Consider the following 24,569-nt stretch of genomic DNA (forward strand, 5'->3'; position numbering starts at 1 on the left):
TTCTCAGCCTCAGATGCTCTTCTGTTCCCACGGAAATGGGGGCTGTGGTTTACAAGCTGGGGCTTCAGAACTCTCACCTTATTTATGCCATTTGAAAGTTCACCCCCATGCCAAGTGCACTGAGAGATGATAGCCAGGAGCTCAGCTGGGTCTCGAGGTAACATTTTCCAAGGTGACTTAGAAGCTTAAGTCACATTTTCAAAAATAACAGGCACTTAGACGCCTAAGGGCTGGATTCACAAAGCTATTTAGTCACCTAAAGACCCAGGTAGGCACTGAGTAGGGTTTGCAAAAGTGCCTCAGCATGTTAGGCACCTAAACCCTATTGATTTCAGTTGGAGTGTGAGTCCAATGGGAGTTGGGCACCTAAGCATTTGAAAATACCACTAGGTGCCTATCTGCTTCCTTAGGCACCTAAATATCTGTGTAAGTCAGACAAGAAGTGCCTAAGTTCACCGGTCCCGCAGTTTTGGCGGTGGGTACGCCAAAGCCGCGGGACCGGCAGATCACTCACAGAAACGCCACCGAATCCGCGTGACCGCAGACCGCCCACAGGCGTGCCACCGAAGGCCACCTGACTGCCGTGCTTGGGGTGGCAAAAAACATAGAGCCGCCCCTGCCAACCCCACCACAGGTCTTATCCTGATCTCCAATAGTTTGAGATTGGCTTTAACCCTGAAGCACAAGGTTTAATATTCCTTACAGAATTTATGTTAACATTAACATTATAACTCTGGATATTCTTGTTATCCACAGAAATGTCCAATCCATTTTTGAACTGTGCTAATTTTTTTGGCTCAATGACTTTCTGTGTTCCACAGTTTAATGATTAATAAAATAAAAGCAACTCTTATTCCTAATATCCTTACTCTTCAAAAATCTGCTTGTTATGTTTTAGGAATAAATACTCTGTCTTATTGTCTTTAAAGGAGTAACACACTTGAAGCAATGTGGTTATGTCAGATACCTTCACATCTACGCTGCATGGAAGCCCCAGTTCAGCAAAGCACTTATCTATGTGTTCAAGCCACCTTGACATCAATGGGACTTGAGTATGTGCTTAAAGTTAAGATGGTGCTTAAGTGCTTTGTTGAAAAGGGATGGGGCTAAGTGCTTTGCTGAATGGAAGCCAAAGGCACATGGTGTTCAGTCTCATGAACCCACAATGTACCTAGATACAGATCCTCTGAGGTATTTAAGTGCCTAACTCCCATTGGTTTCAATGAGAGTTAGGTGCCCAAATACCTTTGAGGATCTGGGCCCTGGTGCCTGCAGATACCTGGCTAGTTGCCCACTTTGACATGTGGTTTGGCTTACTGATCCTGCGAAGTGCTGAGAGCCCTTCACTCCTATAGCCTGCAATGGGATCGGAGGGTGCTCATCACTGCACAATCATAGGGATGGCTCATCACTGCTTCCGTCACTGCAGATTTTCATAGCACTGTGATAAGTGGCTGGTGATGCACGAAGGGTAGCAATAAGCATTGATTGCAACATTGAAATGCATCTGCAAGGCCTTGATTTTGACAGTTTGGATGGGATCCTTTTGAATGGCAGCTGCCTTTATCATCTCTAATGCATCTGTTGAATAAACAGTGCATATAACAGCTGAGCAATAGAGGAGGCATTAATTATCTGTCAGTTGGTAAGAGATGACTTCTCTCTCCTGTGTGTTGTGACACCCTTCCTGCCTCGCTTGGGAAGATAAATGCCAAATCAGCAATGAAGCAATTACTCTGTAATCTGCCACTCACTCTGGTGCTCTCCCACTCTTGCTTTCAGCAATCCTGTTTTCCATTGCTGTGTTCGGCCCGTCTTTTGGATACTTGCTGGGGTCCGTGGTGCTGCGGCTGTTTGTGGACATTGGGAGACCTGACGTGAGTGAGTATTCCACAAAAACAACAGGGAGTCCGGTGGCACCTTAAAGACTAACAGATTTATTTGGTCATAAGCTTTTGTGGGTAAAAAACCCACTTCTTCAGATGCAGTATTCCACAAGTAGCACTGGACTTTCTAAGGCTCCTCTCTGCATCAGAAGGACAACGGTCACTTTGATAGGCCTGCTGGCTGAAACATGTGCCCTGGCTGTAGTGAATCAGGAAACCCTTTTCCAGTTGAAAGGTTGGGTCTGGAAGAGCCACACAGAATATATTCTAAGGCCTGCGTATGGCCACTAACGAGATCCACTCTCTGGGGAAAGTCGATAGATTAGCATAACACTTGATGACAGGCAAAGAGCGTATTGAGCCAGAGCCCATCTGTAGACTTTCTGTGTGGTTTATTGACTTGCTGAATGGAAAATATTTGTAGTGATTTCTAGACTCTATTGCACTGTGGAGACACAGGGGCAGCAAGGGTGCTGCTTGAGTGGTGCTCTACCCCAGCTGAGCAGGTAGGGCAAATGCACTTCTGAAAGGTCCACTCCACTCCCAGAACAGCATAGGATGGGCCAGGCTAGGCTCACTTACTTGCTGTATAGCTGGGGAGGTAGCAGGGTTAGGTGATAGTGTTATGTGCTGGACTTCAGGGCACCTGGCTTCTACTCCTGGTTCTACCAGTGATCTGCTGTGTGCCTTACCCAAGTCACATCCTCTCCCACCTTGTCTATTTAGATCATAAACTCTTCAGGGCTGGAACTGTCTCTGTGCAGGGTTTAGCACAATGGGGTGCCAATCTCTGCTGGGGCCTTCAGATACTACTGGAACAAAGATTATTATTATTAATTATTTGTATTGTGGTAGTACTGAGGAGCCCTCATCATGGACCAGGACCCCATTGTGCTAGGTGCTGTACAAACCCAGAACAAAAAGACAATTGCTGCGGGGATGTGGCCTGGAATATTGTTGGTTTGGGGTTTAATCATATGCTTCCACAGTGCTGCAGCCAGCCAGGCAGACATCTATTGAGAAGAGATGCCACACACAGCAAAGTAAAGGTAGAACGAGAACCCAGCTCCCTCCAATTCGTCTAGCTTCCAGCAGCAGGGAGTCCTTTATCTACTGTACATGTGGGATCTATTGTTAGCAAATTCTCCACCACTCCATCATTAGTGTGGCTTTTCCTGCATTTCTTCAGAAAGATCTGGGCTATGTGACATTTTTGTGAGGTGCCAGATAAGAAAAATAAATCAGTCGAGGTCAGGAAGTGTTAGAAGAGCTAGGCTTGGTCTCCGTGAAGACAGACAGATTTAGCATCCTCTCTGTGGTCGCTCCTTGATGACATCACCCACCCAGGAATGGATTGGTTCTGGTCAGGGCAGCCAGGCAATTGTTCTGGCTGGGTGTGGGCTTTGCTTGCACTGGACCCTGGTTTATTCCTGGATGGCAGGAAGTCTGGGCTGAGAAGCATACACTTAAAGCCTGCTGTTTGTTCCTTTTCCATTCATAAAGGCCTAACAATGTAGAGATGCACTTTCCATGCCAACCCCAGTGCTCTTTCGACCTTGGGTGAGTAATGCTGCCCGGCCAAAGGATGTCTGTGCTGGAAGTGCAATGACCCTCTTGTCTCTCCTCTGGTCCCTGGAGAAGGGTGTGAAGCGAATACCTTCGGAAATCGCTCTCATTAAAGCTCTCTCTTTGCTAGCTGAGGTGACGGGTTCTTCCCTTAAGCTCAGTGAGCAGAAAGTTGCCAAACCTGGGAACAATGGAACAGGGAGTCTTTCCAGGAAAGTGGCTACTAAAATTTCCAGTCACCTTCTTGACTCTACAATCCTTCTGTCTAGCTGGATTCCAAGCATGCCATCTACCCAAAGGCAAAGAATGATGGAATAAAGACTTCTTTAACTCCTTCACCACTGAGTGGCTTCTTGGGAAGAACTTTGAATCCTGCATAGTTAGATGGTGATGTAACTTTTCCAGGCACTCCCCGAGTGCAGGGCTGTTCGGACATGGAGTCCTCGGTTAGGCTCATCTCTATTACATCATGGGCTCTTTCTAGTAACAGTGAAAGGTTAAACCTGCATTTTGCACTGGTATTGCTTGATCCTGTATCCATTACAAATAATGACAGAGCTCCTGTTTCCTTCAGTGGCACAAGATCATCAGGTAGATCCCAGGCTCACAGCAAGCCCAGCACAGACTCTGGCCTTGGCCTGGAGATTAACTGCAGGCCTTGGGACCCCACCAGTCACCAGGAATAGATACACTCATGGTGCTAGGGGGTTCTCTGCTAGAAATGACAGCAGCTGCTTTGCTGATGACACAAGGCAGGCAGAGCACCATGAACCCTCAAGCCCATGTCCAACTCCTCTGCCAGCTTTGCTGTGCCACGGACCAGCTGGACACGCAGCCTTGCTTGGACCCCCCAACCAAGTCTGTTACTCCTAAGAGAGAGGGAGGCAGCCGAAGTCTGAGCCTGGCTGTGCTTGCGTTAATGAGGCTGTGCAGAGCTGTTGAGCGCACTCCCTGGGAGGGGTTTCTGGCCAGTCAGCACACTGCCTTTGGTTGGCTGTGACTAATGGGCTCCAATGCCTCACCTCATGTGTTGGCTTTGAGAACCCCCTCGGCCCTGCTGCCTACATTCAGATAACGGGGGGTGGTTGCAAGGGAAGTGTTCCAGCATGGGTCTTGGCCATTCAGAACTAGCTCCTGGTAGGGAAGGGGGAGTGTATGGGGCAAGGCTCCCCCTGTAGGATTAGCTGGCCATGAGCAGTGACCCGTGGTGTGGAAACATTTAGGGACAGATCCTCAGCTGATATAAATCTATGCAGCTGCATTGACTTCAATGAAGAATGTCTCTGTGACTTCAATGGAGCTACGTTCATTTACCCCAGCTGGGGATCTGGCCCTTAGTCTATTTCACAGGAGGCTTCATATAAACCTTCTTGCTCCTCAAACCTCTAGGAAGTGGGTTGGAGTGGATTAATTTTTTTCTCTTTGCTTTTATTTTGGGCCAAGAATGTGTAAAAATAAGAACAAATTAGGACAACCATGCACGGGGATCGAACCTGAGACTAACAAACATGAGTCCCTAGGTTCTGAGATAAGACTAGCTCTGGTGAGTCAAAGGCAGTTGCAGACTCATATATCTTTATATATAGTGTAGCCACCTAGGGGGACAGAGTCATGTTGTGCTAACGGGAGTTGTATGAGGACACTGGGTAACTTCACTCCGCCCTGTGTTTTCAGATCTCATGAATTTGACACCACATGACCAACGCTGGATTGGAGCCTGGTGGCTGGGGCTGCTCATCTCTTCAGGCTGCCTGCTGCTCACCTCCATTCCCTATTTCTTCTTCCCTCGGTACATGTTCAAAGGGCAGGTAAGACCCAGGCATTGTAGGGGCAGAACATCATCTTGCTCAGAGCAGGTTTGTGGTGTTTTATGTGATGATACATGTCTCCTTCCAGGGCAGTTATGGGAAATGGAGACAAGGGAAGATGGACAGCATGTTGGCCGTTCTGATATGTGCTTGTGAATCTTGGCAAGTGAATCTATAAGGGACAGACTCCTTCATTTTCTTGCAATTAACCTGGGCGGAGGAGAAAACTAGAACTGGCCTTGAGCAGGCAGGTGGCAAGCTGAGACTTCTTCTTGTCTGCTACTCTGTCCATTTGGTTAACTCATCCTCCCTGCACTCCATCCTGTCTGTACGTTCTGTCCACCTGGTGAATTCTTTCACACACTAGACTGGGAATTCTCTGGGGCAGGAACTGTCTTCTCTGTTACTTATCGCTATGGTGCCTAGCACAATGGAGCCCCGGTCCTTGCTTGGAGCTCCCAAGCAGAGGCGACGTGGGGGAGGGCATGTGGGGTCACATGCCCCCCCACCCTGGATTTGCTGTTTGGCTTGTATAGAGCATGCTCACACAGACTGAGCATGCTCAGTAACACCGTTGAAGCTGGTTGCCCTCACTCTGCCCCTCCGCCCCCCCCACACACACTATCAGCAGGCTTGGGTTGTCTCTGCTCCCAGGTGTTGTAATACAAATAATGTACAATAATAATTGGATTTCTTTCCCCACATGTAGGGACCCTACACTGCACTGGTTCCTCTTGTTTTACAACTAAAGCTTACAATGCATGAATATCTGATTACCAAACTATGTTACGAGTTGGTGATCTCAGTCCACACTCAGCCATTACACTTGGCACCTGGGTGCCAATGTCATCCCACTAGCTGGGCAGGGATCTTGAACCTCCCTAGATTTGGGTCATTTATGTGTATAATGAGAATATCTGGAGATATACAGAAAACAGGGACATAAGCCCTCCTTCTTCAGGGCTTTAACCAAGCTCAAAATGCTTGGCTTCAGGAAGACATTTTGCCTTGAAGCAGGTTAACCCATAACTGCCCACGGCAGGAGTTCTTCCATCTGAAGCAGCTGGTGCTGGCTAGCATTGGGGACGAGATACTGGAGTCGATGGACTGCTTGCATTTCCTATGTTCCTATTTCATTCACCAAGGCTGTCAGTCTTTTATCACCACTGCATTCACTTAGTTGTATTTTTGTGTAAGACACTATCCTCTCCGTAGGAATCGAGGTTTCACTGCACCTTGCACCTGTCTCGTTAGCCTCTTTCCTCCCATCTCCCTGCTATAGCCACCTTGGCATTCCGTGCTTTCTTGCCCCTTCTCTTCCTCCTCTTACAGTGGCATCACCACCCCCATCCTTGTCCTGTTTTCTGCAAGATCATTATCTCTAACGATAACAGGGACACCAGCACAGGGCTCCCAGGGGTAACTGTTCAAAGTGGAACTCTGCTGTGGGGTACCAGCACCACGCCAAGTTGTGTAGCAGAGCTGGTTGGGAATTTTTCCACAATACATTTTTTTGGGTCAGAAATGCTGATTCATCTAAACCGTTTGCCGGAAAGGGCCAGTCTGGACAAATTCCCCATTTTGAGAACAGTTTTTGGGGGGACGGGGGGGTAGAGAAAGGTTTGAAATTGTCAGAATGTCCTGTTTTGATGTTTTCGACATGAAAAGTTCCATTTTTTTGGTTTGAAACGGCTCTTCATTTCAAAATTTAAGTTAATTTATAGTAAAAAAAAAAAAAAAATCAAAATTGAAACAAAACATTTCATAATTTTCTTTCATCTGACCCAACTGGAATCTCCCCCCTCCCCCGATATTTGGTTTATGACAATTTTTGCGATTTTTGCCTTTTCATCCCAATTTAGGGTGTGAATTTTTTTCAAACTCTCAAAATTTCTCAGACAGGAAAACTGCTTCTCATCCAGCTCTATTCTGGCGCCTAACGGGGGCAGATTTGAGAAGCCGCTCAGATAATTAACTCCTTCACTGCCGCAGGCTGAGCAGGTGCCTCAGCCTTGGCGAAAGATCAAAGAATAGCTTGGCTCCAGCAGGTGGAATGCCAGGACACAGCTGGCAATGTCCAGCTGCACCAGAGAAGCACATCTCCTTGTCTTCCCCTTTATGCACCCTGAGGCACTCCCTACACTGAGCACCACAAGGGCTGAGTTGGCTCTTGTGTCGGAGCAGGCCAGCCAGTGCTTTGGAAGGGGGCGGCTAAGCTTTCTTGATTGTCATGCTGCCATCCGTGCCTCTGTGCGTGACCACAACTGCATGAGAGCTGTCTCTCTGATACAGTTATGGGGTAGTTTCCAGCACCCATCACTCACCTGGAGAATGCCAACTGTCTGCCAGTGCCTCTCGGAGTAAGCTGTTCTTCTCTCTGCTCTCCCCAGGATGCGGGTGCTGAGGCAGACATGCTGAAGAAGATGGAGAAGGCAAAGGCTGAAGAAGTCTCCCTGACGGAGTTCATTAAAAGTAAAGGGCTCCTGTTCTAGACTTTCACTTTAACTGTTTGAGTAGCTGATAGTGCGCTCAGGAACTGGAGTGACTCACACAGTTAGGCAGGCACTGCGTAACTTCCTGGCACATTGCTGCCTACGCTCCTCAGGCCTTGCTGGCAGCACTCGCAGCTAGTCTAATCTGGAACTGAGGGACAAATCTTTCAAAGTGTGCCCAAGACTCATATTCAGAAGTGACTTTAGTCTCCCCGGCTGCAAGTCAATGGGACTTAAGCTCCTAGGGCCCAAGTCTCTTTGAAAGTGGGCCTGTGGCTCCTAAGTCACTTAGGCACTTTGGACAATAGTACCCAGCATGTTGCTCTTACCAAATTCTGCAGGGGATACAAGGTGCAGATTAATGGCAGTAGGCATTAGGTCTACCTTCAAACTTGTAACTGTGATATAAGCCAGCCTGTTTAAATGTAGCTCTCTCCAGAGGAAAGGGATCTCAGGGACACAAGCGCACTCTGACACATAGCAATTACACGTTGTTAGCAGAGGATGTGCCACCCTCCCCCTGGGGTAGCACACTGCACCACTGCTTTGCTGCCTGGGAGCTTCCAGACAAGGATGTTTCCTCTTCCTCATGTTGACAAATTGCCTCTAAAAAAAGCTGGTGAAAGTTAAGGAGGTGATCAATAGAATGACAGTGGTCCATGAGTAACTTGGGGTCAGTCAGCTGTCTGTGGCATATCGCTAGGCTGGCCAGTCTGATGCAGGTCATCTCATATTGGCCTTTCGGAATAATAAATTACACTCTGAACAAGCAGTTAATTTTCCTTGCAAGCAGAGTCCAGGAGCTAGATCTTCACCTGGTGTAATCAGCATGGCTCTATTAAAGTCAATGGAGTTTCATCGGTTTACACCAGCTGAGGATCTGGCCCACATTTTAACAAGTCAGCATGACACAGTTAAACAATATTACAAGAAGGGCAGGATGTCCAAATTCAGAAAAACAAAGACACAGAAAGAAGAGGTCGACGGTAGGGCTCAAGGCAGCCTTACCTGCAGGGCCTAATTTCTGCCAAGGCTGAGCCCTGGCACATCTAGGTTCAGCAGTTCATAGCCCCAGCACCTCTGGGCTTGCCGCATCAGTTATGAATGTAAAATAATTGCTTAAGCTCCGGGACCTCTTTCATTACAAATTAAGCACTGCTCACCTCCCTATTCCAATATGACCATTCTTCTGGGAACTGTCTCCAATAGCAGAACCCACATGTGCTCCAGAGGTTCCTGTATTAAGTCATCATAGAAAGGCTGTTTCTAAGCTTTCTTTTCATGGGACGAGCTGTTGGCATGACCTCTTCCTTGATAAATTACTTCTTCCTTCTTGTTTCCTTGTAGAATTCCCTCGGATCTTTCTCAAGCTGCTCCTCAACCCCCTCTTCATCCTCCTGGTCCTGGCTCAGTGCAGCTTCTCCTCAGTAATAGCTGGTCTCGCCACCTTCCTCAACAAGTTCCTGGAGAAACAGTATGGCACCACCTCTTCCTATGCCAACTTCCTCATTGGTAAGACACATGTCCATGTCCCCGTGAAAGGGGGCAAATGGCCCTGAATTCAAAGGGAAGATTTGAAATGCAGCAAATGCATTCACAGATGGGGGGCATCCAGTCCATGATTTCCACAGCTTTTTAAAATATAAAGAGGAAAAACATGGGAAATACATTCTCCTGACACTGCAGCTGGGGAAGGATGTAGGCAAGATTCAGAGACCTCCACCTCTCTGGTCTTGAGCCAATACAAGTCGTTTCCCTTTTCCTGCCCTGAATGTTTGTGAGGATGAGGCCATGGTGACCTCATCAGTTGGGCTGTCCATGGTTGACCTTACTGTTAGTGGGCTAGAGGCTGCTCTCATGTACACCATGCAACCTACTGACTTGGGCAGGGCAAAGTCAGGTAGTTGTTTCAAATCAATTGGTTAGAGAAAGTGCGTCAGTGGAAAAGTATCTTACACCAAATTTGACATTCGGTAGATGTGTAAAATTAATGTAATCTCCCTGCCATGGGTAAGATCCTCTGCCACGCTACAGCAAATGGGCTGTCAAGCCAGTTTAACAAGCCACCTAGGAATTCCCCCACGCTCGAGAGCATCCCTCAGAGGAACAGAGCTGGCCTAATGGTTGTACATTGTCCTCCTTGCAGCCCCTGACTTAGGATCACAGCTGGGGAAGACGGAGGCATGGCCAAATTGTGCAAAGGTGCTGCTTAGGGTTTATGAAAAATAGATGTGATATCACAATGAAACTTCCCAGCCTGGGGTTACTAGTGCACACCAGGTACTGTGGCAATTAATTGGCCTCAGGAGATTGAAGGGTCTGTGGTTCCCCCTCCCACCACAAATACCTAGCCAGCTCTGCTCCTCTGAATGTCAGTGCTTTTTCTTTTTTTTAAATATGGAGATATACCTATCTCATAGAACTGGAAGGGACCCTGAAAGGTCATAGGGTCCAGCCCCCTGCCTTCACTAGCAGGACCAAGTACTGATTTTTGCCCCAGATCCCTAAGTGGCCCCCTCAAGAAGGGAACTCACAACCCTGGGTTTAGCAGGCCAATGCTCAAACCACTGAGCTATCCTTCCCCCCTACTGAATGGCTCTTGGCCAGGGGAGCTCTTCACATGCACTCATGGCTGCTGCCTCTTCTCTCATTGCAGGAGCTGTGAACCTGCCCGCGGCCGCACTGGGGATGCTTCTAGGAGGAATTATCATGAAGCGCTTTGGCTTCTCCATCAAAGCCATCCCACGGTTTGCACTGGTGGTGCTCCTCATCTCCATCCTCTGCTGCCTCCCCCTCTTCTTCATGGGCTGCCCTACACAGACCATTGCTGGGATTTATCCACCCAGGTAATACAGGGCTGTGCCAGTGAGGAAGGCTGGCTGAGACTATAATCCTGCTTGGGCCATTAGAGCGGGTTTTGAACCTGGGACCTTCATTGCTAAAAGCAGGAGCCTCTCCAACTTTAGCCAAAGGAGTTAATCTGTTAACCAGCAGCAGCAGCAGTAGACTCTTATCTTCTTACACTAGAGGAAGCCCCAAAGTGCAGAATGGGAATTAATGTCCACCAAGTACTCAGATTAGTTCCACCTCTCCTTCACTCTCTCCCTTACTCTGCTTCTTCTACTTTTCTCTTCCCTTCCTTCTTTGGCCAATTCTTTTTCTTGCCTTCCTCTCCCCACACTCAGTCCCTGGCCCAGTTACAGATCACACAGAGCCCACAGCCTTCTGTATGTTTATACTCCAGCCACACTACAGTTTGACCACACCACAGACACTCCACCATACAAGGCCATGGCCACCTATGGACTTCATGTTTGCCACGGGCCACTCAGGAGTTCATGATGAGGAGAGCACAGTGAGGTCTTCCCATAGTCAGACCACACCACACACTGGCTTCCAATCAGGCCTGGCCACTCACTTCTTCTCCTTGTAGCAGTTGCAGGAGGCTCTCCTCCTCACTCCCCCACGTCAGCCAGGTGCAGAGGGAACCAGGCCATCTCCAATGCAGGCTCTCACATATGCAGCCCCCATAGCATTGACATACTCGTTTGCCAGGCAACACTAACCCTCCACGTTGCTCCCTTTGCTACCTTCTGCTCCTTGAGATTGCATATCTTGGGATGAGCCAAATCAATTGTATGTCCCTGCTGTGACAGCGCAGAGTCTCACAACCACCTAGAAGAGGAATGTTATACACCTCCCCTCGGTGGGCTCCCCCAGGACTGACCGAGCAGAAGAGTGTTTGGAAAAGGGCGAGTATCCTGGCTGCCTCTGAACCAGGGGGTGCCACTGTGCAATGGCATCAGCTTCAAAAGGGCACTCTGAATGCTGATTGGCTGACAGGGTTAGCACATCCTGGGAAGTTCCGCCTTTCAGAGGTGGTCCTTCCAGGAGTCTCATCAGAGTATGGTCTTTGTGTCTGTTGGGCATGTGATCTATTTCAGCATCATTTCCCATCTAATCTCTGCAGTTGCTGGCTATAAACATAACCAGTTACTGGGCTCAATACAGGGGTAACTGTGTGACATTCTATAGCCTGGGTTATACAGGAGGTCAGACCAGATGATCATTATGGTCATTTCTGGCTTTAATCTATGTCCAACCTGCTGGGCCTAGATATACTGGCCAGAGAACAGAGAGGGTATACAGCACAGAGCACCCCTTTCCAAACAAGTGCAGTCATAATGTTTACCTGATGGACTCCTGTAACAATGCAGTTCTGGCGGGACCCAACTGAGAGTGCCAATTCAGGACAAAACGCTTAAAACAGGACAGTTACAGCCCAAGGCTGGGGGTTTTCCACCTCAAAGGCAAACCAAACCAGCCAGACTAAGAGGACTTTGGTCTCACCCCACTGGCTAACCACAAGTCACACAAGCAATTCCCTAAGACACTCCAGTTTCCCAGTATCATCACCAGTGCCACTCGTTATGGAGACAAATGGTTATGAAAACCAATACCCCAATAAAAGAAAGATTCTCTCGATCCCAAAGGACCAAGCCCCAGACCCAGGTCAATATACAAATCAGATCTTACCCACAAATCACGCTGTTGCCAATCCTTTAGAATCTAAAATCTAAAGGTTTATTCATAAAAGGAAAAAGATATAGATGAGAGTTAGAATTGGTTAAATGGAATCAATTACATACAGTAATGGCAAAGTTCTTGGTTCAGGCTTGCAGCAGCGATAGAATAAACTGCAGGTTCAAATCAAGTCTCTGGAACATCTCCAGCTGGGATGGGTCATCAGTCCTTTGTTCAGAGCTTTAGTTTGTAGCAAAGTCCCTCCAGAGGTAAGAAGCAGGATTGAAGACAAAATGGAGATGAGGCATCAGCCTTATATAGTCTTTTCCAGGTGTAAGAACACCTCTTTGTTCTTACTGTGGAAAATTACAGCAAAATGGAGTCTGGAGTCACATGGGCCAGTTCCTGCATACTTTGCTGAGTCTCAAGGCATATTTGCCTTCTCTCAATGGGTCCATTGTATAGCTGATGGTCCTTAATGGGCCATCAAGCAGGCTAAGCAGAGCTAACACCAGCTTGTCTGGGATGTCACCCAGAAGCACAGCATAGGTTTGAAATACAGACAGTATAGAGCCAATATTCATAACTTCAACTACAAAATTGATACACACATAGACAGCATAATCATAACCAGTAAACCATAACCTTGTCTTAGACACCCCATTTGACCCCCTTTATACAAGATTTGGGTGCCACTACAGGACCTTGGTTGCAACCATGTTCTATATAGTCCCTGATTATGTCAATAACGTCACAACTCCCACATCAATCAAAGCTACCTCTGTAAATTTCATCCCTACATTTCTAAAAGGGAGAGGGGCTCTGGCTAGCGGAACACCTGCCCAGTCTAAAAGCTGTTAGTACAGCCAGGCGGCTCTCACACTCCTTCTCTTGGAGAATAGCCTCTCTGGCTGTGTGAGAGGGAACTCTTGGCTCTTATTGTCTCCTTTTACTTATTTAAGATAAAGTTGCACTTGGTCTCCATCCCGAGCTCGTCAGTTTCACCTTAATCAGACCATTTCCCAGCATACTGCCAATATCTTATGAAGGGGCTTCCACACAGATGTTTCTCTTGGCCTGTGATAAGCCCTCTGTCCCAGGGGTGCGCTGCTTGCAAACAGGAGGGGCCAGGGGCTGGCCACTCTAGCCATTCATTCTCCCCCCTTCATCCTCCCGTAGTTAAAACAAAAACGCTTACATGTTTCTAACCAAAGAAAACAACACCAGCGCTCGGCAAACAAAACTCTAGGAAATGGCTGGCAGTATTTGTACGGTGCTCGCGAGATCTGCACTGAGTGTACTTCGTTAGCGGTGGTTAATAGTCATTGGGAGTGTTGGCAATTTTAAAAATCTACTAATGATCCCCCAAAATATTTGTCCATGTGTGGAGGAGCTCTAATTAGCCATACAGCACAGTGTTCAGCCTGTATTGTGGGGTGGTGGTGGGGGAGCTGGTAAAGGATCTAGGAGACAGGAAGGAGTTTTGTGGGTTAGGACATTGACTTGGGACTAGGAGTCCTGGGTTCATTCTCTAGCCCTGCCACAGGCTCCCGGTATGACTGTGAGCAAATCACAAGACTGCTCCGTGCCTCAGTTTCCCCGATGTAAAATGGGGATGATAGCATTTCCCTACGTCACCGGGGAGTTGTAAGGATAAATCTATTACTGATTATGAGCTACTCAGATACTGCAAGGATGGGGAGATTGGAGAAGATACTCTTCTCTCGGGAAAGTTCCTGCCCGTTGGGGCTATCTGATTCATTCCTATGGGGAAAAGCACATACCTGCCATTCTGTTTCCCTGCACAGAGCAGACAGAGAGGATTCTCACTCTTGGGCCTGAGGCACCAGCCTGGCTGGCTCCAGGCTCCTGCTAGGAAGCGAAGAGAAAAGGGGAGAATCCTGGAAGTTGGTCCCATTAGGAAAGGGAATCTCACTTGTAGCCTACTTCTCTGAAGAGCTTGTCCTGCCAAGATTCTCACCCCCGGCTCATAGCTTAGTAGGGTAAGGCTGAATCTTGTGACGCAGGCTTCCATACACCAAAAATTCCCTCTTCGCAAGTGTTTTTAATGGGATCTCCGGCAGGGCAGATTTAGCCATAGGCAGAGAGAGTGACCCGCATCAGAGGCAAAGAGCTCCCCTGACTCTCCCTTCAGTTGATGGCAGGATTTTAGTGGGACAGTCCTGAAAGCCCCCTCTAGCACCTCAGTGGTATTTCCCATCTGGGCTGCTTTCCTCAGGCACCTCCCACTTGGAGAGACCAGGATTCAGAGACAGGAGTGAAACGACTTAGAATGAAATCCTTTGCAAAAGAATCCCAGTCACCTCAGGGCACAGGTACCTAACTCGGTATTTCCATTCCTGCCTCTCACAGGCAGGCAGGGCGTCAAAGGCCTCAAGGCCCATGCCATAGCTGGCTCAGTTCTTCAGTCGAGACATTTAGAAGGCACCAGTCACGACAGCCCCTCGACTGAGCTGCACAAAGCTTTGTGTCCAATATTTGTAAGGCACGGGCCGTGCTTTCATTCAGCACTGTTCTCTTGCTGCTGAAGCCAGACTGACTGCTTGCTTCAGGAGCTCAGGCCATCAGCCTCGGTCCAGCTAAGAATTCCTCCCAGCCTAGAGTTCAACACTGTGTGTTAATTGCGGTGGCGCTGTTCTGAAGGAAGAGAGCAGGCTACTCTGTAGGGGCTGGTAACTTATCTGGAGGTCTCTGAGCACATTACCGCTGCAGTTCCAGGCCACTCACCCTTCTTTGCAGTCTGAGATCAGAGTCTGGACAAGTGAAGCAGAGCGGCAGAGACTTGGGGCTTGCAGGCTCTTTGGAGATGCCATTTGGAGCTATGGGTCAGCACACCTGTGCCCTCTAGTGGTGTCAGAATTCACTAAGATGTTTGTGTATGTCCGGTCGCTGTCGGGCGGGAGGGGCGCAATCAGCTCTGGGGCAGTGTCTACTGACCAGGCCCTGGGATTGAATTGCCCCCATCACTTGCTGACAAGTTGCTGTGTTTTGGTGGAATGCAGGGAGCAGGTGCCACACTGCTGAGAGATATCTGCATGCTGTTGTACACGGGGGAATGGTCCCGCTATTGTGGGGAACTTTCCTGGCTTCTGCACTACCCCGGTGAAGTGGGCTAGCAAAAGGATCTGAGTCCTCACTCCCACTTCCTTTACCCAGAGGCCTCCTTGCCCTTGAGGACTCCCCTTCCACTCTCCTGTCTGGCAGAGTCCTCGTAAACCCTGACAAGGCTGGGCCCGGGATTTCTGGGGGTCTTGACCCCCAACCCTGCTGTGGTCACCCAGGACAGGGGCTAGGGTGTCCCCAGTCCGGGGTACTCTCTTTGCACTGGGCACCTCCCTGACCCACTGATCATTTCATACAATTTAAAGCAAATACAAGTTGTTTAATTAACAATTAATTAAAAAAAAATAAGGAAAAATGGGAAAAGTTAAAGGGAAACACATCACCCCACTCTTTTCAGAGTAGCAGCCGTGTTAGTCTGTATCCGCAAAAAGAAGAACAGGAGTACTTGTGGCACCTTAGAGACTAACAAATTTATTAGAGCATAAGCTTTCGTGGACTACACTACAAACAGTGTCTCTGGAATGTCAGGGCAGTTCAGTCTGTTCCTTGTAGGTCCCAGGCTCCTTCTCAGGCCCTGGCTGTGCTGCAGAGATGCTGCGAGTTGGACACTTGCTCTGGCAGTGTCCAGCTCTCAGGCTGTAGGTGGGAGGACCCTTCTTCCCAGCGTCGCCCCCACCCTGTCAGGGTTACGATCCCCCTCCAAGTCTGGCATGCCAGGCCTCTTGGCTGAGGCGTCTCCCTGTATTGGGCCCACTGCCCAGGGTCCCCCTCACTCTCCCCAGCTGCTCACCGCACCCAGATCCGGACTGCTGCAGCCCTGGCTCCAGCTCCACTCTGCCTCAGCACGGCTGCTGCTGCTGCTCTGCCTTCAGCTCCCTGGGCTGCTTCTCTCGCCCCTCTGGCTCTGGGGCTGCAGCTCTGCTTCCAGCAGCTTAGCTCGGGCCCCCTGCTTCTCCTTAGCTCGGCCCCACTCTGTCTGACTCAGGCCATTCCAGTTCACACGGAGGACGGGACCCCCTCTGGCCTCCTGACTCCCTGATTAGCCGGCCCGCCCTGTCAATCAGGCTGACCTGGAGCATTGGCCTCTCCCCATTGTTCCTGGGGACTGTCAGTCTCAGGCTCCTGATTTCCCATCGACCCTTCCCCTTTTAGTGCTGGGATCTAGCCAACCAAAACACCCCCACTGAGTGTTAGTAAGGGGGCAACAGTCCCTTTACACTGTGATGCTGTGTATTAAAGTCTGACTCTACCTCATTCCTGCCTTGGAAATGGTGGGGCGAGGTCAGGGAACGTGGCCCTTGGACTCCAATACACTGCCGGGTGGTGGTTTTTAATTTTATGATTTAATTTGAGACCACGTTTGTCACTCCCCAGCTTGAAGGCGTGGGGCTGGAGTTTCTCTGATAATTGTGTAACACTGACAGACTTCAGTCATCAGCGGGCGGGATCGAACCTGGGACCTCTGGAGCTAAATGCATGAGCCTCTACTGCATGAGCTAAAAGCCATATGGCCCTTAGCTACAGCTGTAGAGCAGACTCTAATCTCTGTCTCTCAGTGATCTTGATGCCACTAGCTGAGACAGAGCACTACACCCAGGAGGTGTGTGGGTTACAATTGCATGGGAGGAGATGGCAGCTTGGGAGACTACAGTGGAGAACAGTATCAGAGGGGTAGCCGTGTTAGTCTGGATCTGTAAAAAGCGACAAAGAGTCCTGTGGCACCTTATAGACTAACAGACTTATTGGAGCATAAGCTTTCGTGGGTGAATACCCACTTCGTCAGATACAACAGTGGAGAACAGGCATTTGCCCCTTTGCTGCCATGTCTAAGCAGCCTGGACAGGACAGGTAGTAAGTGAGTTCCCCACTGCTGATTGTAGGGATCCACTGTACACAGAACCCCTGGCTGGCAGCAGTGGAGGGACCCACAATCCACATTCCTTGTCACTTTGAATGGGGAGGGCAAAATCCTACAGGTCAGATAGGGCCAGGAGAAGGGATTTAACTGGAGACTGTTTCTAAAGAGAGAGAGAGAGAGGCCCCCTTCCACCTCATCATGAAGGCCCAGTGAACTCAATCCACTTCCAGGGCAAGGTTTGGGCTCAGCACTTTCTGGCTATTGTTTGAGCCACTCCAGATACTGTCTCTTCTCCCCAGTGGCTCCCTTAACCTGCTCTTCTCCTTCCCCTACAGGTTGCTTGGGTCAAATCAGGCTAATCAAACTCTTTCTATGGTCTGATGTCTATTGGCCGATGCCTTACATTGCTCTGGAAATCTTCCCCACCTCAGTGCCAGCAGCCCATGAGCAGTGGAAAATCCCTTTACCTGGAAAGTCCCAGGTGACTGTTAGCTATTTGCTGCAGGAAGTAAAGCATAAGCAGTCTCTCCTGCCATCCACCACGCCCCAGATTTGACTGAGTGTAATCCCTGAAGATGGATTACTGGGTCATATGTTACTGCAGAAATTTACTGCTCCTCTGTAGTGCTAAGGAAAGAAAAATCAGTGTAGGGATTTTTGTCCTGTGAAGTTTAAATGCAGCCCTTGCCTCAATTTGTGTGTTCAAGCTAGCATGCTTCCAGTTTAAATTCTGATTGAACTGATTTCCCCCCCCCCCCCACTTCCGATTTGGGTGTTATGTGGTTTCAGACGGAGGCCTTAGCCCAGTTAAATTTTTAGATATCTGATTATTATTTTTCCACCAAAAAAAAGTGTGTGAATGTTTGTTTGCGTGCACATGTGAGTAATTACTGCTAAGTTCACTGTAAACCTTAGCAGTACCTGCCGGGGCATAGGAATCAGGCACAAGGCCAGGCTACTGCATGGCAGTGGCCCAACACAAACAGAGACAGGGAAATTGGTTAACCACGCATAGAATTCAACAGGGTGGGTTTTTTTCCCTATCCTTTTTTATTTTATTTTATTTTTTCCATTTTCTTGGCAGTACATCAAGTTCCCAATCACAAGCTAAGTGCCCCACTGGGTGCTCCTGCTCAGAGAACCTCTTTCACCCAGTCTGTGGAGACAATAACGTGGAGTATATCTCTCCCTGCGATGCTGGCTGTACGGATTCCGTTGATAATTCCTCTACTACCAAGCACGTGGTAAGTAGCGGCAACTTGGATTCCAGGGGCTGGGGAGATGACACACTGCTGAGCCATCTGGCCAACAAAGTCACATTGATGGGCTGGAATCTAAACTGTTTTCTGGAAGCCCATAAGATCAGGTGTCAGGAGCCACCTCTAGTTATGGTGGTCATTTTCTCAAAATCAAAACCCACGGTGCTTTTGCGGTGACATTGTTGCGGGTTGCAAAACAGTCCCAACAAAGGGCACTTCTCTCTAAGTGTGCATTGGTATTGCCATGCCAGCTTCTGACTCACCAGTAGCATGTGCATACTTCTCTGAGCGCAGGACTTTCCCCAGAGCTTCATGTTTGGAATAAGGTGATCACGGAACACTTGGACAAGTATAATTAATTTTGCCTCAAAGCAAAAGAAGAGCTTTGATGAGGCTTGCAATCATTTGACTTTCTTCCTCTTCACACCAAACATGATTTATCACCTTGGATGCCTGTTCTTCTGGATTATCGGTTCCAGGTTAAACACTGAACAAATTCTGCTTGGCATAGCAATACATCTCAAACAAGCATTGTGTAGCTATTAAAAATGTCTAAAGTTTTAATCAAAGCAATGAAAAATGGAGACATTTCCAATGTCCTGAAAGCTGAACAGCCCTAATCTTTTTATTCTCTCCTTGTATGGAAGCCATTCCATACCCCTGTTCATCTTTAGTGTCCTTCTCTGAGTCTTTTTCAGTTCCTCTGTGTTCTTTTTGAGATGAGGCGACCAGAACCGGACACAGTATTCAAGGTGTGCGCGCACCAGGATTTTATATAGAGGCATTATGATAATTTCTGTCTTATTTTCTATCCCTTTCATAATAATTTCTAACATACTATAGGAGTTTTTGACCACAGCTGCACATTGAGTGGAAGTTTTCAGAGAACGATCCACAATGACTTCAACATCTTTCTTGGGTGGTAACAGCTAATTTAGAACCCATCATTGCATATATATGTATAGTTGGGACTGTGTTTTCCAATATGCGTTACTTTACACTTATCGATGTAGAATTTCATCTGACATTTTGTTGCCCAGTCACCCAGTTTAGTGAGATCCTTTGTACCTTTTCACAGTCAGCTTTGGATTTACCTATCTAGGACAATTTTGTACCATCTGCAAATTTTGCCACTTCACAGTGCACCCCCCTTTTCCAGATCATTAATTAATATTTTGAACAGCACAGGCCCCAGGACAGATCCTTGGGGGACCCCGCTATTCACCTCTCTTCATTGTGAAAACTGACCATTTATTCTTACCTTTTGTTTCCTTGTCTTTCAATCAGTTACTGATCCATGAGAGGACCTTCCCTCTTATCTCATGGCTACTTTGTTTCCTTAAGAGCCTTTGATGAGGGACATTGTCAATGGCTTTTTGAAAATCCAAGTGCACTATATCGACTAGATCACCTTTCTCCATGTGCATGTTGACTCCTTCAAAGAATTCTAATAAATTGGGGAAGTTCATTACTTTTTAGTTTGTCAGTCTGTTCTAAAACCTCTTCTATTGACACATCAGTCTCTGACAATACTTCAGATCTATTGTCCAAAAAGAATAGCTCTGATGTGGGAATCCCCTTCACATCCTGTGCAGTGAAGATGGATTCAAAGAATTTATTTAGCATCTCTGTGATGACCTTGTCTTCCTTGAGCGCTCATTTAGCACCTTGATCGTCCAGTGGCCCCACTGATTGTTTGGCAGGCTTCCTGCTTCTGATCTACTTACTTTTGTTGTTGTTGTTGTTACTGTTAGTTTTTGTGTCTTTAGCAAGTTGCTTCTCAAATTCTTTCTTGGCCTGTCTTGTTACACTTCTACATTTTATTTGCCGGAGTGTGTCCTCCTTCCTCTTTTCCTCATTAGGATTTGACCTCCAAATTTTAAAGGGCACCTTTTAGCCTGTAAAGCTCTGCTGTTTAGCCAGGGTGGCATTCTTTTGGTCTTCCTGCTATCTTTTTTCATTTGGGGTATACATGTATTCTGAGCCTCTATTATGGTGTTTTAAAGTACTTTGCCTGCTGCTACAACCTACAGGTCTGCCTGGGAGCAGCCATGCCCCAACTCTCCACCTGGCGGATGTTAGCAATAGCTCACTTGAGACACATGAGGTTCTGCCCCTGAGGTCTGATTGGCAGCATCCCAGCATGGCTGATTGGCCTGCTGGCCCCGTTTGAGCCAGCAGCAGGAAGTTATTTGAACTAGTGGGCTCCACCCTGCTCTGGACTCTGTGCCTTGTGCTTCCTGCTTCCCGCTCCTGTGTCCCTGACTTGATCTTCTGGCCTACTGACCCACCTGGCCTGTTGGCATCTGTCTTGTGGTTCCTGACCTGCAGTTTGTCACCTGCCTCTGAGCCCCTGGTACCTGACACGTGGATCAGATCTCCAGTTTGTCTCCTGCTTCTGACCTCTTGAAGTCCTGACCCAGCTGGCTCTTGACCCCTGTCTTGTGACTGTGGACTCTGGTTCTGACTGCTAGGTCTGCCGCCCATGACCAGCTATGACAGGCATTTTACCTTCCTGACTGCTCTCTTTATTTTCCATCTAACTAGCATCCTCGTTATTGTGTAGTTCCCCTTCTTAAAGTTAAATGTCACTGGGGTGACATTCCTCCCTACAGGAATGCTAAATGTAATTACATTATGGTTGCTATTACCAAGTGGTTCAGCTATCATTACCTCTTGGACCGGATCTTGTGCTCCACTTAGGACTAAATCAGGAATTGCCTCTCCTTTTGTGGGCTCCAGGATTAGCTGCTCCAAGAAGCAGTCATTCATGGTGTCTAGAAATTTCATGTCTGCGTCATGTCCTGAGGTGCCATTTACCCAGTCACTATGAGGATAGTTGAAATCATCCATTATTATGACATTTTCTGGTTTTGTAGCTTTAACCTTCCTAAGCATTTCACAGTCACTGTCACCATCCTGTCAGGTGGTCGATGGTATATTCCTACTGCTAGACTCTTATTATTCAAGCATCAAATCTCTGTCCACAGAGATACTATGGTTCTGTTTGAGTCATTTCCGATTTTCACCTTATTTGGCTTTATGCTGTTTTAACATATAGTGCCACTCTCCCACCAGAGTAACCTACTCTGTCATTCCTGTATATTTTATACCCTAATATTACTGTGTCCCATTGATTATCCTCATTCCACCAAGTTTCCATGGTTCCTGTTGTAGCAATATTCTCATTTAATGTTAGGCACTCTAGTTTACCCATCTTAGTATGTAGACTTCTCGCGTTTGTTTATAAGCATTTGTATGTTTTATCAATATTCAGTTGGTTATATTGAAATGGATTTTTCTACATTTGACTGTTCCTCACTAGCTCCCACCTGTACTTTGCCAACTTCTTTCCTATCCTCTTTACTAGGCTATGGAGTTTCCACTTTAATGAATTCATCCCTGAGGGATGTCTCCGCCTGAACCGGGTGCTCCTCTGCACCTGTCCGCTTGCCCCAGCCCTTAGCTTAAAAAATTCTCCACAACCTTTTTAATTTTACATGCCAGCAATCTGGTTATGTTTTGGTTCCTGTAGAAGCTCCTCCTTCCTAAAAAGGTTCCCCAGTTCCTAATAAGCCTAAATCTTTCCGCCCTACACCATTGTCTCATCCATGCATTTAGACTTTGCAGTTCTGCCTGTATTACTGACTCTGCATGTGGAACTGGAAGCATTTCAGAGAATGCTACAAGGGAGGCCTTCGACTTTAATCTCTTACCTAGCAGCCTAAATTTGGCCTCCTGGTCCTCTCTCCTGCCTTTCCCGATGTCATTGGTACCTACATGTACCATGACCACTGGCTCCTCCCCAGTACTACCTATAAGGTTATCTAGATGTCTCATGAGATCCATTACTTTCACATCCGGTAGGCAGTTCATCGTGCCATTCTCCTGGTCATCACAAATCCAACTATCTATGGCTCTAATAATTGCTTCTAATACTATTATGGCCTGTCTTATCTTAATAACTGGGTTCCCTGCCCTGGAGGGATATCCTCAGTGCAAGAAGATACCATGACATCATCCGGAAGGTTAGTCTCAACTATGGGATCATGTCCCTCCGCTCCAGCTTGATGATCTTGCTGGCAAGTTAAAGAAGTATGGGCTGGATGAATGGACTATAAGGTGGATAGAAAGCTGGCTAGATCATCGGGCTCAACAGGTAGTGATCAATGGCTCCATGTCTAGCTGGCAACTAGTATCAAGCGGAGTGCCCCAAGGGTTGGTCCTGGGGCTGGTTTTGTTCAATATCTTCATTAATGATCTAGAGGATGGCGTGGACTGCACCCGCAGCAAGTTTGCAGATGACACTAAACTGGGAGGAGTGGTAGATACGCTGGAGGGTAGGGATAGGATACAGAGGGACCTAGACAAATTAGAGGATTGGGCCAAAAGAAATCTGATAAGGTTCAACAAGGACAAGTGCAGAGTCCTGTACTTAGGACGGAAGAATCCCATGCACTGCTACAGATTAGGGACCGAATGGCTAGGCAGCAGTTCTGCAGAAAAGGACCTAGGGGTTACAGTGGACGAGAAGCTGGATATGAGTTGACAGTGTGCCCTTGTTGCCAAGAAGGCTAACAGAATTTTGGGCTGTATAAGTAGGGGCATTGCCAGCAGATCGAGGAACGTAATCATTCCCTTCTATTTGACATTGGTGAGGCATCATCTGGAGTACTGTGTTCAGGTTTTGGGCCCCACACTACAAGAAGGATGTGGAAAAATTGGAAGAGTCCAGCGGAGGGCAATAAAAATGATTAGGGGGCTGGAGCACATGACTTATGAGGAGAGGCTGAGGGAACTGGGATTGTTTAGTCTGCAGAAGAGCTGCTTTCAACTACCTGAAAGGGGGTCCCAAAGAGTATGGATCTAGACTGTTCTCAGTGGTAGCAGATGACAGAACAAGGAGTAATGGTCTCAAGTTGCAGTGGGGGAGGTTTAGGTTGGATATTAGGAAAAACGTTTTCACTAGGAGGGTGGTGAAGCACTGGAATGGGTTATCTAGGGAGGTGGTGGAATCTCCTTCCTTAGAGGTTTTTAAGGTCAGGCTTGACAAAGCCCCGGCTGGGATGATGTAGTTGGGGATTGGTCCTGCTTTGAGCAGGGGGTTGGACTAGATGACCTCCTGAGGTCCCTTCCAACCCTGATGTTCTATGATTCTATGATCTCCTGCCCTGTGACTTTCATCCTCCTTGACACACGAGCTGTCAGACAGGAGGTGGAACCACTCTATGATGTCCCTAAAAGTCTCCTCCCTGAACCTCTGTCCTCCTATGCTCCTCCAGCTCAGCCACTGTGGCCTTCAGAGCCTGTACTCTGTCTCTGAGAGCCATGAGTTTCCTGTACCGCATGCACACACACGCCATCTGCCCACAAGGCAGATAATCATACATATTGCTCTGAACACAATAAACTGGGTAGCCCCTTGCCCTGCTGCTGGTTTCCTGCACTGTTGTACTCTTGTGGCTTTTTATGTAGCCTATATTTTGGATATGTTTTTTAGGAGTTTTGTTTTTCAGTAGGACTTTTAGTAACTGTGTGTGATCTAGGTCTTCCTGGGCTATGCCAGGTTCCTGTTGAGCAAGCATCACTAAGCACTGAATGATGACTTCACAATATTATTTTTTTAATATTGGCCATATTCTGCTCACTCCTACCACTGAGGCCAGTGCCATTACTCCATGGAAAACTGGTGGGAGAAGAGAACTGGGATGGTTAGAGTCCCAAAAATTCTGCTCCAGATACACTGATCTCAGGAGATGTTTTACTGTCCTTTTTTAATGCCCTAAACAGATCTACGTGAACTGCTCCTGTATCCACACCAAGAATGGACAGTCCTCAGCAAAGACAGGTTCCTGTCAGGTCAGCTGTTCCCATTTACTTCTTCCTGTCATATTCCTCATCTCGTGTGCTGCGCTGATAGCCTGCCTGTCTCACAATCCCCTCTACATGATGGTATTACGGTAAGCAACAAAGTTCAGTTTCATGGGACCTCATATGAAGTATCACATGCAAAGCACTGGCAAATTTCCTCCCCATCTATGACCAGTTCTTCTCCTTGTTCTCTCCACACGGGCTGCCTCATTCCTGACTGC

The 24,569-nt window shown here is 47.7% G+C and overlaps 1 protein-coding gene across 2 annotated transcripts in view; it reads left to right on the plus strand.

The window, feature by feature from the left end:
• Window positions 1-24,569, plus strand: part of SLCO2A1 (solute carrier organic anion transporter family member 2A1) — a 98,668-nt gene that overhangs the window by 68,766 nt on the left and 5,333 nt on the right. For both annotated transcript variants that reach the window (XM_005303635.4, XM_065556233.1), the window contains exons 6-12: window positions 1,783-1,881; window positions 5,127-5,260; window positions 7,651-7,732; window positions 9,100-9,264; window positions 10,409-10,598; window positions 18,303-18,462; window positions 24,268-24,437. In XM_005303635.4, coding sequence (XP_005303692.1) covers window positions 1,783-1,881; window positions 5,127-5,260; window positions 7,651-7,732; window positions 9,100-9,264; window positions 10,409-10,598; window positions 18,303-18,462; window positions 24,268-24,437 — 1,000 coding nt within the window. The remainder of the gene's footprint in view (window positions 1-1,782; window positions 1,882-5,126; window positions 5,261-7,650; window positions 7,733-9,099; window positions 9,265-10,408; window positions 10,599-18,302; window positions 18,463-24,267; window positions 24,438-24,569) is intronic.

Source organism: Chrysemys picta, chromosome 9 (assembly GCF_011386835.1).
Source record: "Chrysemys picta bellii isolate R12L10 chromosome 9, ASM1138683v2, whole genome shotgun sequence".
Classification (NCBI taxonomy): domain Eukaryota; kingdom Metazoa; phylum Chordata; order Testudines; family Emydidae; genus Chrysemys; species Chrysemys picta.